The sequence below is a fragment of the Phoca vitulina genome, unplaced genomic scaffold (genome assembly GCF_004348235.1).
Source record: "Phoca vitulina isolate PV1807 unplaced genomic scaffold, GSC_HSeal_1.0 scaffold22, whole genome shotgun sequence".
Taxonomy (NCBI): domain Eukaryota; kingdom Metazoa; phylum Chordata; class Mammalia; order Carnivora; family Phocidae; genus Phoca; species Phoca vitulina.
Window position 1 is genome coordinate 1,728,051 of NW_022589725.1, and position 12,612 is coordinate 1,740,662.

Sequence of the window (12,612 nt, forward strand, 5' to 3'; positions counted from 1 at the left end):
ACACTCCACTATGTGCAGAGGTTCCGCTGTGACCTACATCCTGTTCTAGGCATTTTACATGGGGTCACATCTCACACTCACATCTTGGGGGAGGGGCTGTTATTGGATAATAATGGTCCATTTTCAGGATGAAGAGGCAAATTGACTTTCTCAAAATCCAGAGCTAGGAAATAATGGGAGCTAGGATTTATGGCCAAGTCCATGTAATTTCAAGAATCTAGCTACTCTTCATTCAGCTTAGCAGTAGGGTGTGGGGGCAAAGAGAGACACACTTCATTCCTTAATTCATTCAACACTCACTCATTCACTGAACACCGAAGAATATCAACTTGTATTTTGGCATAGGTCTCACAAATCTGGGTAGGTGTTCAAAAACACAAAGCAGGTGTTCATAAAACCATGGGTTGTCAGAAGTCTGGTCTGGTACTTCTGTTTTACAGATGGGAAGTCTGAAGCTCAGTGAGGGGAAGGGACCTACCTTGGGCCATACAAATAGGACCAGAACTAGACCTCCTGAAGTCTTGTATTCTCCACTATCCTATAATATCTCCCTACAGCCACCCTGAGAGATGGTCACTAAATTCCTGGTTGCATACGGTCAGTAACAGGGAGCTCATTATCTCCGGAGGCTTCCCATTCCCGTGATTTTTCAACCTTGACGGTTAGGAACTTCCTCCTCATAACCAGATGCCACTCCGTTCAGTTATTCCTATAAAGAACATGGTATTTATTGAGCACGTGCTAAGTGCTGGGTGCTGGGGAATGCAGTGAAGAACAGGTAACAGTCTTTGGTCCATGGAACTCAGAGCAGGTCATGTCATGTGGCATGCTTAGGGCTATGACTGAAGAAACTACTGAAAACTGCCTTGGACTCCCTTGGCCTGGGTAGGCGAGGAGGGATCCCGAAGGAAGTGATGTTATTTTTGATTTGTATTTTTTTTTTTTCAAGTAATCTCTACACCCAATGTGGGGCTCAAACTTATGACCTGGAGATCAAGAATCACATGCTCCACTGACTGAGCCAGCCAGGTGGCCCTTTAAATATATATTTAAAATGAATATTTATATAAATATATAATATAAATACACACACACACACACTCATGATACCAAGATCAAGAGTTGCATGCTCTACCGTCTGAACCAGCCAGGCGCCAGAAGGAAGTGATATTGAAGCTGAGAAAGATTACAGCGAAGTAGGCAGGTGAAGAGAGAGAAGATGGAAGTTCCTGGCAGAAAAAAACAGCACGTGCAAAGACCTGGAGGCTACACAGGGTGTTGTTTGGGGCTGTATTTTAGTCTGACCAGAGCAGAGCAGCATGCAGGATGGGGAGGGAAGGGATGGAGGTTGGAGTGGTTAAAGGGAATAGATAAATTTGGACCTTATCTATTTTCCTGAATAAATGAAAGAACAAATTAATGAACAAATGATTGCTGAGAGTTCCAAGTTCTCTGCTTCAAAGGAATCATTGGTGGCTCCAGGGCTCACATCCAAATTGGACTCCCCTGGTGTTGCTGCCCCTTGGCCCTCTGCCTGGCCGGCGGAGGCCTTATGTAGCCTGGCCTAGCTCCACTGAGCTTTTCTTGGGAATGTCTATAAATAGAGAAAGATGGCAGCCCAGCTGCCACTGTCCGTCTACCTTCCTTGGAATCCAGCCTCCTTTCACTGGCCCCAGGCTCTGCGCTCAGTTGTCTTCATGCTCTTTCTGTTGACTTAGCCACTGTCCACAGCATCGCCTACCTCTCCAACACCCAGCCTGGACCCTGTGGATTTGCGGGATGGGTTCCCTTCGGACTGGACTTGCTCTGCCCATCCCTTCACTCTCCAGATGGCTAGCTGAGCTGCTCCGGACTTCTTCACCAAGCTCTAGGAAGGGGCCGGCTGCCCCTTTACTCACCTAGAGAAACTGCCCCTAATCCCCCTCTCCCTCAATAAAAAAAAAAAAAAAAAAAAAAAAAAGAATCCCAAACACCCTTTTCCCGGAGAAGGTAAACTTGAGCGGAAGATCTGCTTTCAACTTTATTTCTCCTCCAACTGCATACCCATCTCCTGGACCCCTCCCTAGATTTCTTGTTTGGACAGGTCCCCTCAAGGGTTGTCCCAACTTCCCTTCAGGATTAATAAGAATCACTGACATGGCGGGGCGCCTGGGTGGCTCAGTCGTTAAGCGGCTGCCTTCGGCTCAGGTCATGATCCCGGGGTCCTGGGATCAAGCCCCGCATCGGGCTCCCTGCTCGGCAAGAAGCCTGCTTCTCCCTCTCCCACTCCCCCTGCTTGTGTTCCCTCTCTCACTGTGTCTCTCTCTGTCAAATAAATAAATAAAATATTTAAAAAAAAAAAAAAAAGAATCACTGACATGGGGCGCCGGGGTGGCTCAGTCGTCAAGCGTCTGCCTTCGGCTCAGGTCATGATCCCGGGGTCCTGGGATCGAGCCCCACATCGGGCTCCCTGCTCAGCGGGAAGCCTGCTTCTCCCTCCCACTCCTCCTGCTTGTGTTCCCTCTCTCGCTGTATCTCTCTCTGTCAAATAAATAAATAAAATCTTTAAAAAAAAAAAAAAGAATGACTGACATGACTAGAGGCCTTTATGATTTACAAAGCCCCCTAGTAAAAAGGGAATAATCCTAGCTTCTCCCTCATGGGATGGGGTGATCTAGGTGACATCACGTGGTTAAAATGCTTAACATAGAGTGTGGCTCGTCCTAAAGGTTCAATGACTGTGGCTGTCACTTTGCCCTCCTCCCCTCCCCTGCCCTCTACCACGGTTCAAAGACAGGACGTTCCACTTGCCAAGCACCAACCCTATGGAGTGGGCACAAGTTGGGTGACTTGTAGCTGGGCCCCCATTTCCCATGGTCTGTCTGTGAGGGAGGTCATGACTGTCCCCATCTCCACCTCTCAGAGAAGGAAACTGAAGCTCAGAGTGGCACGTCGCCTGCCTAAGAGTGCACTGCTTGCAGAGACAGGATCTGGATCTTGGGTTTCAGACTTCAAGGCTTGTGCTCTTCCCCGTCTGCCATGCTGCTTCACTTTTCTCGATTCCGATTGTCCTCACCCATCTTGGAGCCAGCGTGTTCCTTGAGCAGGGGCTCCCTAAGGCAGTGGAGCAGGGCGGGTTCTCCTCCCAAGAATCTAGGACATTAAGGCCTGCCACCTGCTCAGAGGCTTAAATTTCTCTGCAAGGGCCCTTGGCTAAATTAGGTAATGGGCTAGGACTCTGGGATGGGGGCGGGCGGGGGGGGGGGGGGGGAGGCACTCGCTGACCCCAGGATCTGATTGGCCAGGGCAACTAGTCCTGGGGAGCAGGGAGGTGGGAGGAGAGGGTGCCCCCTACAAATCCGAGGGGCTGGAGCAGGCCAGGGCATCTTTGGGTGGTGGAGAGCTGAGGAGGTGACCTGCAGCTGAGGAGGCCCTGGGACTAGCAACCATGGTAAGGACAAGAAGGGACTTCATCACTTTGCTTGCTGGAGCACTTCTGGACCTCTTCCAGGCCAGATCTGGGTGCTCTGTAGTTCAGTAATTGGACGTTTGAAGATGGAACATGAAGGCTCCTGGAGCCCAGATGTCTAGGAGGACGCCTGGGAAGAAGGCCTTGGACTTCTCTAGGAAGGGGAGGGGTTGGGGGGTTCCGGGGATTGCCGACTCCCTGCAGACCTGAGGCTTCGGCAGTGTTGGTTACGGAGCCGTGAGGGGAGGGGGTCCTAGCTTGTCTCCCTCATCGTAGAGGGGGGGACCCTGAGGGCCACAGTGAGTCACCTAGCAAGCCAGTGGCAGGGGTGGGCTAGAAGCCTTGCCAAACTCTCCTGAAGACTTGTCTGGGAGAAGGGGGGCCTGCAGGGTCTCAAGCCAGCTAAGGTGCAGGATCCCAAGAGCTCCAAGGGTGAAGAGACGGGGCAGAAGATGACAGACCAAGGTTAGAGAGAACCCGGCCTCCCAGAGAGGGGTCCTAATCTGGGGCTGTCATTTCCCCTGAGGTCCCCTTCCCCACTTCACTTCAAGGGGTAACTAGACCCTGGAGGACAGCTGCTGTTGCCCATGCCAAGCTAAAAATAGCCTGTCCTCCTGCACGGGCAAGGAGGAGGGAGGAGGGGAGGGCAAGAAGGCGGGCGGCGGTCAGCCGGTCGAAGAACGCCTTGGCCACCTCAGCCCCTCCTCCCCACCAGCCTCAGTCCAAAGCCCCATAGCCAGATGGCTTGGCTTAGATGTGGCTGGATCCCCTCCCCGAAATCTTATTTTCACCTCCACAAGGTCCCCCATCATATTCTGCCCAGCACGGGTAGTATTTACTCCAATGGCTGAATGATAAGAAGGAAGCTTAAAATCTCCATCTCCGCAAGTTCTTGGAGGGGAGGAATGATGTGTTTCAATCTTCTTGGTCTCAGTGCCCAGTCTCTGGCCTGACACCTAGGCGGTGCTCAATGACTTTGCCTTGCATTGTTATTTATTTGAGAACAAACATTTATTGAGCACCTGTTACAGAGCCAGGCTCTGCTGGGAGCTAGGGAAAACTGGGAAATGACGCTGGAAGAGTGCTGGCACCGTACAAAACCCTTTCACATCCCTGATGTCATCTCATCCCTGAAAAGCTGCTGAGAAGAGATAGGGTAGAATTAGCGACTTGCCCGAGGTTAATGGTGGGGGGGGGGGGGGAGGTTCCTGACTTGACATCTGATTAGCAAGTTTGAAGACCTTGGGCATAATCTGTGTTTCCTCCCTAGTTCTTCAAAGCTGGGGTCAGGTGCTGTAGGAGCATGCAGAAGGTGTTGCTGGTTTGGAATCGTTTTTCTGGAAGACCAAAGGGCACTGACAGAAGGGGGTTGAAGAGAATGGGGTTAAGACAAGAATGAGCTCTGGGGCCGCCCCTTCTGCTCTCTGATTCTGTGTCTTCTGCAGACGGACCAGCAGGCGGAGGCCCGGTCCTACCTCAGCGAGGAGATGATCGCTGGTGAGTGCAGGAGCGCGGGTGGGAGGGCTGGCTGCCGGGTGGAGGTGTGCTGGGCAGTGTTCCGTGTCCGGGCAAGGTGGGAGAGAAGGTGTGAGGCTGACAGTCCGGCCAGGCCCACCTCAGTCCTCTGCCTCTTCCAGAGTTCAAGGCTGCCTTCGACATGTTTGACGCTGATGGTGGCGGGGACATTAGCGTCAAGGAGCTGGGCACGGTGATGAGGATGCTGGGCCAGACACCCACCAAAGAGGAGCTGGACGCCATCATCGAGGAGGTGGACGAGGACGGTGAGCAGGTGGTCCTCCGAGGCGGGGCTGCGATGGTGGGGAGAGATGGGCACGCAGGGCTGAGGCTCACTCAACCCCCTGCTCCCCTCAGGGAGCGGCACCATCGACTTCGAGGAGTTCTTGGTCATGATGGTGCGCCAGATGAAAGAGGATGCGAAGGGGAAGAGCGAGGAGGAGCTGGCCGAGTGCTTCCGCATCTTTGACAGGTGCACTGGGGGCCTGGGAGCCGCGAAGGCGCTGAGCTGGGCGAGTCCCGCCGGCGGGGCGCTTCGGTTCTCCGCGCGCCGGTGCGGGAGGGGGCGTCGCCGTGGCCAGGGCGCCTCGCCCTTGCCCGCCCTGAGTCCTACCCTGTCGCTTCGCCCCGAAGGAACGCAGACGGCTACATCGATGCGGAAGAGCTGGCTGAGATTTTCAGGGCCTCTGGGGAGCACGTGACAGACGAGGAGCTCGAATCCCTAATGAAAGACGGTGACAAGAACAACGACGGCCGCATTGACTTCGACGGTGAGGCCCGCGGGAGCGCGGCGGGGGGCGGGGCCACGCGGGAACGCCCGGGGCGTGGCCCCCACGCGGCCGCCCGTGGCTTGGTGGGCAGGGTGGGGAGCTGTCGCCGGCGCCGGGCGATTTACGCTTCCCCTCCCCGTCCCCGCAGAGTTCCTGAAGATGATGGAAGGCGTGCAGTAAGAAGTCGCCCTCGCCTCCGCCCAGACCGCGCGTCCGTCGGGCGAGGGCGGTGCCACTCCCGTCCCCACCTGCCCCGTCCCCTTCTCCGCCCCGAGAGGGAGGCGCGGCCCCTGCTGGCTCTGTGTCCGGAGGGAATAAAAGCAGACACCGCAAAGCGCGTAGCCTGAGTGAGAGGAGGAGAGGGGGTGGGTGTGGGTGTTAGGGCCCTCCTGACTGGGTCGCCTTCCAGGGCGCCACCCGAGCGTCCTCGGGGCTCCGAGGAGGGGGGATCCGAGCTGCCGGACGCGCCGAGCCGCAGGAGCCCTGGCCGCGCCGACAAGCTGGGCCGGTTCCCGGCAGCTGGAGCTGGGCGTGGACAGCTCGGCCGAAGGGGCTTCAGTGGCGCCTGGCGCTGGAGGAGGGAGGCCGGGGGTGGGGGGGTGGTGGGGGTGGTGCGGGCTTGGAGCTGTCGGGGTGAGGGTGCAGGGGATGGAGGGTAGGGTGAGGGCGCTGCAGGCGGCTGGAAACCCGGGGATGCCGAGGTGAGGCCCCTTTGCTTCCCCACCGTCCTTCCTTTCTGGAGCCTTTGGGTCTTTTTTTTTTTTTTTTAAGATTTATTTATTTATTTGAGAGAGCGAGAGTGAGAGAGAGAGAGAGTACATGAGAGGGGGTAGGGTCAGAGGGAGAAGCAGGCTCCCCGCTGAGCAGGGAGCCCGATGCGGGACTCGATCCGGGACTCCAGGATCATGACCTGAGTTGAAGGCAGTCGCCTAACCAACTGAGCCACCCAGGCGCCCCTGGAGCCTTTGGGTCTTGGGTGCAGGCTACCGGGCTGGGGATGGGAAAGTGAGCATCGTTCGCATCCGTTCTGGGCAGCATTCATTCCTGCTTGGCTTTTTCTACTTCGTCTGTTCTGGGCGTTTCTAGGTGCTCCATACAGGAGGTGGGACAGGAGGGTGGGGGTACACAGCCAGGAAGGAAGTTCTGACCTCATCATCTCCACCCTGGATCCCTGCCTCCAGCTCCAGCCAATGCCCTCAGCACAGGGCCCATTAGCATGATCTAGCTAAAAGAAGTCTGACCTGGCTACTCCCCTGTTGAAAGACCTTCAAGGCTCCCTTTGCTTCTAGAATCACGTCCAAATTCCTTTCCCCTCCTTCCCGTCTCGGGTTCCAGCCACACTGGGCAATTTGTCGCTCCTGCTCTGGACAGTGGGGGTGTGCTTTCAAGCCTTTGGGCTTTTGCTTATGCTGTTCTCCCTCCTTGGAATGCCCTTCCTCCTCTAATAAGCCGGCGAAATTCTCAACCCAGCTCAGACCCTCTTGTCCCTTGATCCCTGCTCCCACTGGCTTCCAGAGCTCTTTGCACACACCATCAGTTAGAGCAGGCATCAGGGCCAAGCTATCGCAGTGCAGTGGTGATTTCGCTTTTAGAGTTTGAATCCTCATTGCTGGTGACAAACCATTTCTGTGCTTCGGTTTCCTATTCTGTAAAATGGGGATAATGACAGTACCTCCCTTGCAGGGTTGTGAGAACAAGTTAGTGTGTGCAGTGCAGAGCGCTTAGAACAGAGTGTGGCACATGCACTTAATAAAGGCTATTATTAATATCACTACTATCACCTTGAAACATTGACCTGTACTGTTATTCTTTGCCACAGTCCTCCCTCTCCAAGTCCTTTGTGTTTTCGGCTCTCCTCGCTGAGCCATTCATGTTCCCCAGTTTTTATCTCCAGCCGGGATCAGTCCTTGTCACTAGGACTGCTTCCCGTGTGTTGGGCCCTGTGCCTTGCAGGCAGGGCTCATTCGTACACACAACCTTCGAGGCAGTCGGATAGTGTTCTCCCCATTTTACAGTGGAGGAAACCAAGGCAGAGTGAGGTGACGTAGCCAGGGACGCGGACATTTGGTGGAAACAAGAGCAAGGCTCTTAACCGTGGCCCCATGTACCTGTTGACTGTTCTACCTGTGTGCTGAGTACTTGAGACTGGTCCTGCCCTAAGCTGATAAATCCCCCTCACCTTCTTCTCCAGTGCTCCCTTATCTCAGAGATGGTACCCTGAGGGATGGGCCTAAGTTAGGGGTTCTGGAGCCCCCTTGCCGCTTGTAATTTACTCTGCCCTGCTACTTTCCTTCTATCCCCTTACCCTTATCCCTCCTCTCTGAGCCCACTTGGTGTTGTGGCTTAGACCACCCGCCATTGCTCACCACGTTGCTGAGAACAGTAGTTAACGTCCCTGCCATTTACTCCCCCCGCGGCAGCCAGAAGCAGCTTTCTGAAACCAAAGCTGATCACATCCCTGCCCTACTCCAGGCTGCATTAGCTGCCTCAAGGTAAAACCCTGCATTTTAAAGGCCTTTAATTGAAAGGCCTTACATGCCCTGTGTGACCTGACTTCCAGGCTACTTTGCCAGTGTTCCATACTCCATCTCCTTCTCCAGAAAGTCCTCCTTGACCCTCTTGGTCTTCGTTAGGTACCCCACCTCTGAGCTCTTGTAACATGTGAGACTAGCAGCCAACATTTATTACCCGATACGCCAGGCACTATTCCAAGGCCCATCTAGCCTATGAAGTAGCTACTAATATTTCCATTTTACAGAGAGGTTAAGTCTAAGTGTAGGCAAGTAGCACGAGGGTGGTGTGGGGACTGCTGGGTTTGAGCTCTTCACCACCCCTCTGTATGGCACTTACTCTACCCCACTGACATGCTTGTCTGCCCCCTGAACTTCAGCCTCTGAGGACAGGACCGTGTTCTTTCCCCTGCTTGATCCCCAGCCCCAAGCATAGGGCTTTTACTTTGTAGGCACTCAGTAATTTTATGGGGTGAATGGGAACAATGATACTTTCTAAAACTTACTGAACTAGGCTTCTTTTTGTTGCAAGTACTGAAACCTAAAGCAAACAGACTTAAACTAAAAAGGGACTTACTGGCTCATGAAACTGGGATATTAAGGCGTCCCGGCTGGAGGCCAGAGTCTCAATGTCACCTCCGTTTCCTAGCTACTCGTCTCTGCTTGACTTTCTTCCATCTGCAGCTGTCTGCACCGCTGCCCAGACTCCCTCCCCTTTTAGCAACCCTATTAGTAAAAGAATTCTACTTTCTGCCAGGAATTTAATTCCAAGGAACACTCTGCTTGGTTCTGAACTACAGTCAGTCCCTGGGTCTGACACAAGGCAGGCCATGTGGCCATCCTCGGGGGGGGGGGGGGGGGGGGGGGATAGGGTGGCAAACACTTTGATCAAAGACCACGTGGAGAGGCATCTTAAGGCAGGCAAAAAGGTCCGCCCACCTTGGCCAGCATCTAGTAAGAACCACTAGTGCCAGGTTCTGAGCTCCCTCTTCCTAGACATCCTCTAGCCAGGGGTTTTCAACATTGAGAGGGCATCAGAATCCTGGAGAGCTTGTTGGGACCAAGACTCTGCATTTCTACCAAGTTCCAGGTGAAAGGGCCACACCTTGAGAACACCGCTCTACACCTTTAATTTCTAGAGAGATGTAGGACCTCAGGCCCCACCCAGACTGACTGGATCCAAGTTTGCATTTGGGGTAGACCCCTGGCAGATTTATCTGCACCTTGGATTGGGCAGCACTGCTCCAAGCCCCCAGGGGAGAGCTAACAGCACCTCAGGAGAAGGACTCGGGGAGGTCATCCAAATCCCATCCCAGACCCGCCAGGCCACTTCTTCCCTGCCTGCCACTGCCCCTGCTCAGTGGGGGCACAGGGCAGGAAAGGAGCCTGGGCTGGCAGGAGCAAAAGGAAGGCGAGAACCTTCCTGATGCCCTCCACTACTGTCTCCTCCCCCTCCCCCCAGGCCATGTTGGAGGGCACCTGGCTGTTGTGTCGGTCCACCCTGGAGATCTTGCGGGACTGGACCAGGGCCATCACCCTAGCCTGCTCTTCTTTTTATCTTTTTAAAGATTTTTTAAAAAATTTATTGATCTGAGAGAGAGAGAATGAGAGAGAACATGAGAGGAGAGAGGGTCAGAGGCAGAAGCAGACTCCCCGCTGAGCAGGGAGCCCGATGCGGGGCTTGATCCTGGGACTCCAGGATCATGACCCGAGCCGAGGGCAGTTGCTTAACCAACTGAGCCACCCAGGTGCCCCCCTAGCCTGCTCTTCTCCCCTGCCTGCCCCTGCTGGTGCCCCTGCTGGTGCCTGTGGCAGGCCAATGTCAAGAGGGCCTCAGGGCTGGGGGCCTGGGTCAGTGCGTGCAGCAGCCGGAGGACTCACTGGTGGAGATGAGCAGGTGACTGTACTCCTTGGGAGTGTGGAGCCATTCACCGGGGGACCTGGGGTAAGGGCTGAGGCGAGCTGTCCTGGGGTCTCTGGCAGGAAAGAGGTGTTCCCTGGCTGTCTCCCAGACCCTGGGCCTGCTGTAGGGTGACCTGAGCGCCTTCTTTCTCCGTCTCAGGACCAGAACACCCCCTCAGAGAGAGTAGGTGGCTGGTCCTCACCTCCCAAGCCCCTGCTGTGCGCCCAGGTGTGCATATATACTCTTCCTACAGCTACAGCTGTTTTGCTTCAAGGTCTGGTTCAGCCTCATCTGTATTCGGCTGGGAGAGCTCCAGTATCCACCACCATTCCTGGTACATGTCACAACTCGACAGAAAAGCATTCTGTAACACCGTCTTATAGAAGAGGAAACAGATGCAGTCATAAAATGACTAAGGTCACAAGGGAAGGAATCCTCATCACCCCCTTGCTCAGCCGCTCAGCCTGTCAGCTGCCTCCAGGCTTTGGGAAGAGGAGCAGGGCAGGAGCTGGGACCCTACTCCACCGACCCTGAGCCCTCCCAACCCTGGGGTAACGACAAGGCAACTTGTAAAAAAAAACCCAATGTATTTATTTAATATATTCATCACAAGGGCTCAACCAGAGACTTAATTTAAAAAACAGAAACAAAACAAAAATGACACCACAGCTTAAGATACAGAGTCCTAGACAGAAATGAAGAGAAAGACTATCTAAGGAGAAAATAAAAAGACAACACAAAGAGAGAGGCTGGATGGTCAGGGATCTTGGCTGGAGACCTGCTTTGAGTAGGTTTCTTGCAGATACTTCTTAAAGGCTGGAAGAGAACAGGCAGGTGTCAGGGAGTGGTGGGGACAAGGTTACAAGGGACCCAGTAACATCAGGTTACAAGGGTTACAGTGGGCAAGGGGGCAGGCAAGGATACAAAGGTGGGAGAAGTCTGGGGAGCTGGGGAGGATTTCCTGACACAATAGATTCTCCTGCTGCGGCCTGCCTGGTCAGGTCTCCTGGATGGGTTCTGCTCCCAGGGATGCTGGGGAGGTGACTGGGGTTCTTAGTGAGCAAGTCATTTACACAAAGTTTGCTTTCTACTTAAAAAGTCCCTCAACCTACATTAATGTAGAAAGTTAGCTTTCTGATTTTACAGCAAACAGGCAAATCAGAAACACCGAGGCCGAGGGAGAACTGGGTTATCTGGGTTGACACCCACCCCAACCCAGTCCTCAGGACACAATCCCAAGTCACCAGGATCCTTCTGTTTGAGGGAGCCTTTGAATACTGGGGAGGGATCACCCGGTGCCCGAGAAGGATGAAGGACCCACCTGTGGGGTTTTTCCAGAGCTCGGCAGCGTGCGTGTTCAAAGGACTATCAATGTTTGGTTCTGTGGATGGAAAGAAAGAGAATGGTTAAGTAGGAGAAGAGGCTAGCTGGGGGTGCGGGGGGGGGGTCCTGACAGGTTCCCAGTCTCAGGGGGAGGCGCTGGTCTCAGAAGTCACCTCCTAGCAGGCTCTGGATGGACAGCAGGATGGTCCTGACATCATACAGGGCAGACCACTTGTCCTTCAGGATGTCCAGGCAGATGTTCCCCTGGGTGTCCACGTTGGGGTGGTAGCAGGGTGTGAGGAACTTCACCGTGGGCGCGTTGTAAGGGTAGCCACTGGGGAACTCCAGGGAGAGCTTATACCTCAGGTCTTCATACACCTGGCATTGGAGAAACAGGGGGCGGGAGTGAGCCTCCCACCCTGAGCCTCATATCCTAACCCAAGCCCCGGTAAAGGGCTTGTAAGGACCTTTGAGTTTGCCTGGGACTTGACAAAAGACAAAGTGTTACACTGGCTCTGGTACTTTCTCTCCTATCTGGTAGGGACATCAGTGATCCTTCGGTGTAAACCGGCATCCTGAGGACTATCCTGAGGACTACCACAGCTGTGCTTTAGTCAGCCGCCACATTAGCTGCTGCCATGGAAAAATCAGGATATTTTAGACATACACCTGAATTTGTTGTTGTTTTTTTTTAAAATAATATTCCCTTTTGTGTCCATGAATGGACACTTGAGGTGCTGCCACCTTTTTTTTTTACTATTAAAGATTTTATTTATTTATTTATTTGACAGAGAGAGACACAGCGAGGGAGGGAACACAAGCAGGGGGAGTGGGAGAGGCAGAAGCAGGCTTCCCGCTGAGCAGGGAGCCCGATGCGGGGCTCGATCCCAGGACCCCAGGATCGCGACCTGAGCCGAAGGCAGTCGCTTAACCAACTGAGCCACCCAGGCGCCCTGAATTTGTTTTTTAAAAAGGTTTTGTTTTGGGCGCCTGGGTGGCTCAGTTGGTTAAGCAACTGCCTTCGGCTCAGGTCATGATCCTGGAGTCCCAGGATCAAGTCCCGCATTGGGCTCCCTGCTCGGCAGGGAGTCTGCTACGCCCTCTGACCCTCCCCCCCTCTCATGTGCTCTCTCCCTCTCATTC

General features: G+C 54.1%; 2 protein-coding genes across 2 annotated transcripts in view; one reads left to right on the forward strand and one right to left on the reverse strand.

Annotated features, from left to right (window-relative positions):
- Positions 1–3,345: 3,345 nt before the first annotated feature.
- Positions 3,346–6,074, forward strand: TNNC2 (troponin C2, fast skeletal type). The gene is made up of 6 exons (XM_032419482.1): positions 3,346–3,430; positions 4,894–4,945; positions 5,086–5,229; positions 5,321–5,435; positions 5,597–5,733; positions 5,882–6,074. The coding sequence occupies exons 1-6, from the start codon at positions 3,428–3,430 to the stop codon at positions 5,911–5,913; spliced, it is 483 nt and encodes a 160-aa protein (XP_032275373.1). The 5' UTR covers positions 3,346–3,427; the 3' UTR covers positions 5,914–6,074.
- A 4,690-nt stretch (positions 6,075–10,764) lies between these two features.
- Positions 10,765–12,612, reverse strand: part of UBE2C (ubiquitin conjugating enzyme E2 C) — a 4,117-nt gene continuing 2,269 nt past the window's right edge. The window contains exons 4-6 of the mRNA XM_032419882.1: positions 11,643–11,847; positions 11,468–11,527; positions 10,765–10,962 (exon numbers count right to left, since the gene is read on the reverse strand). Of these exons, the coding sequence (XP_032275773.1) occupies positions 10,904–10,962; positions 11,468–11,527; positions 11,643–11,847 (324 nt within the window). The 3' untranslated portion in view covers positions 10,765–10,903. The remainder of the gene's footprint in view (positions 10,963–11,467; positions 11,528–11,642; positions 11,848–12,612) is intronic.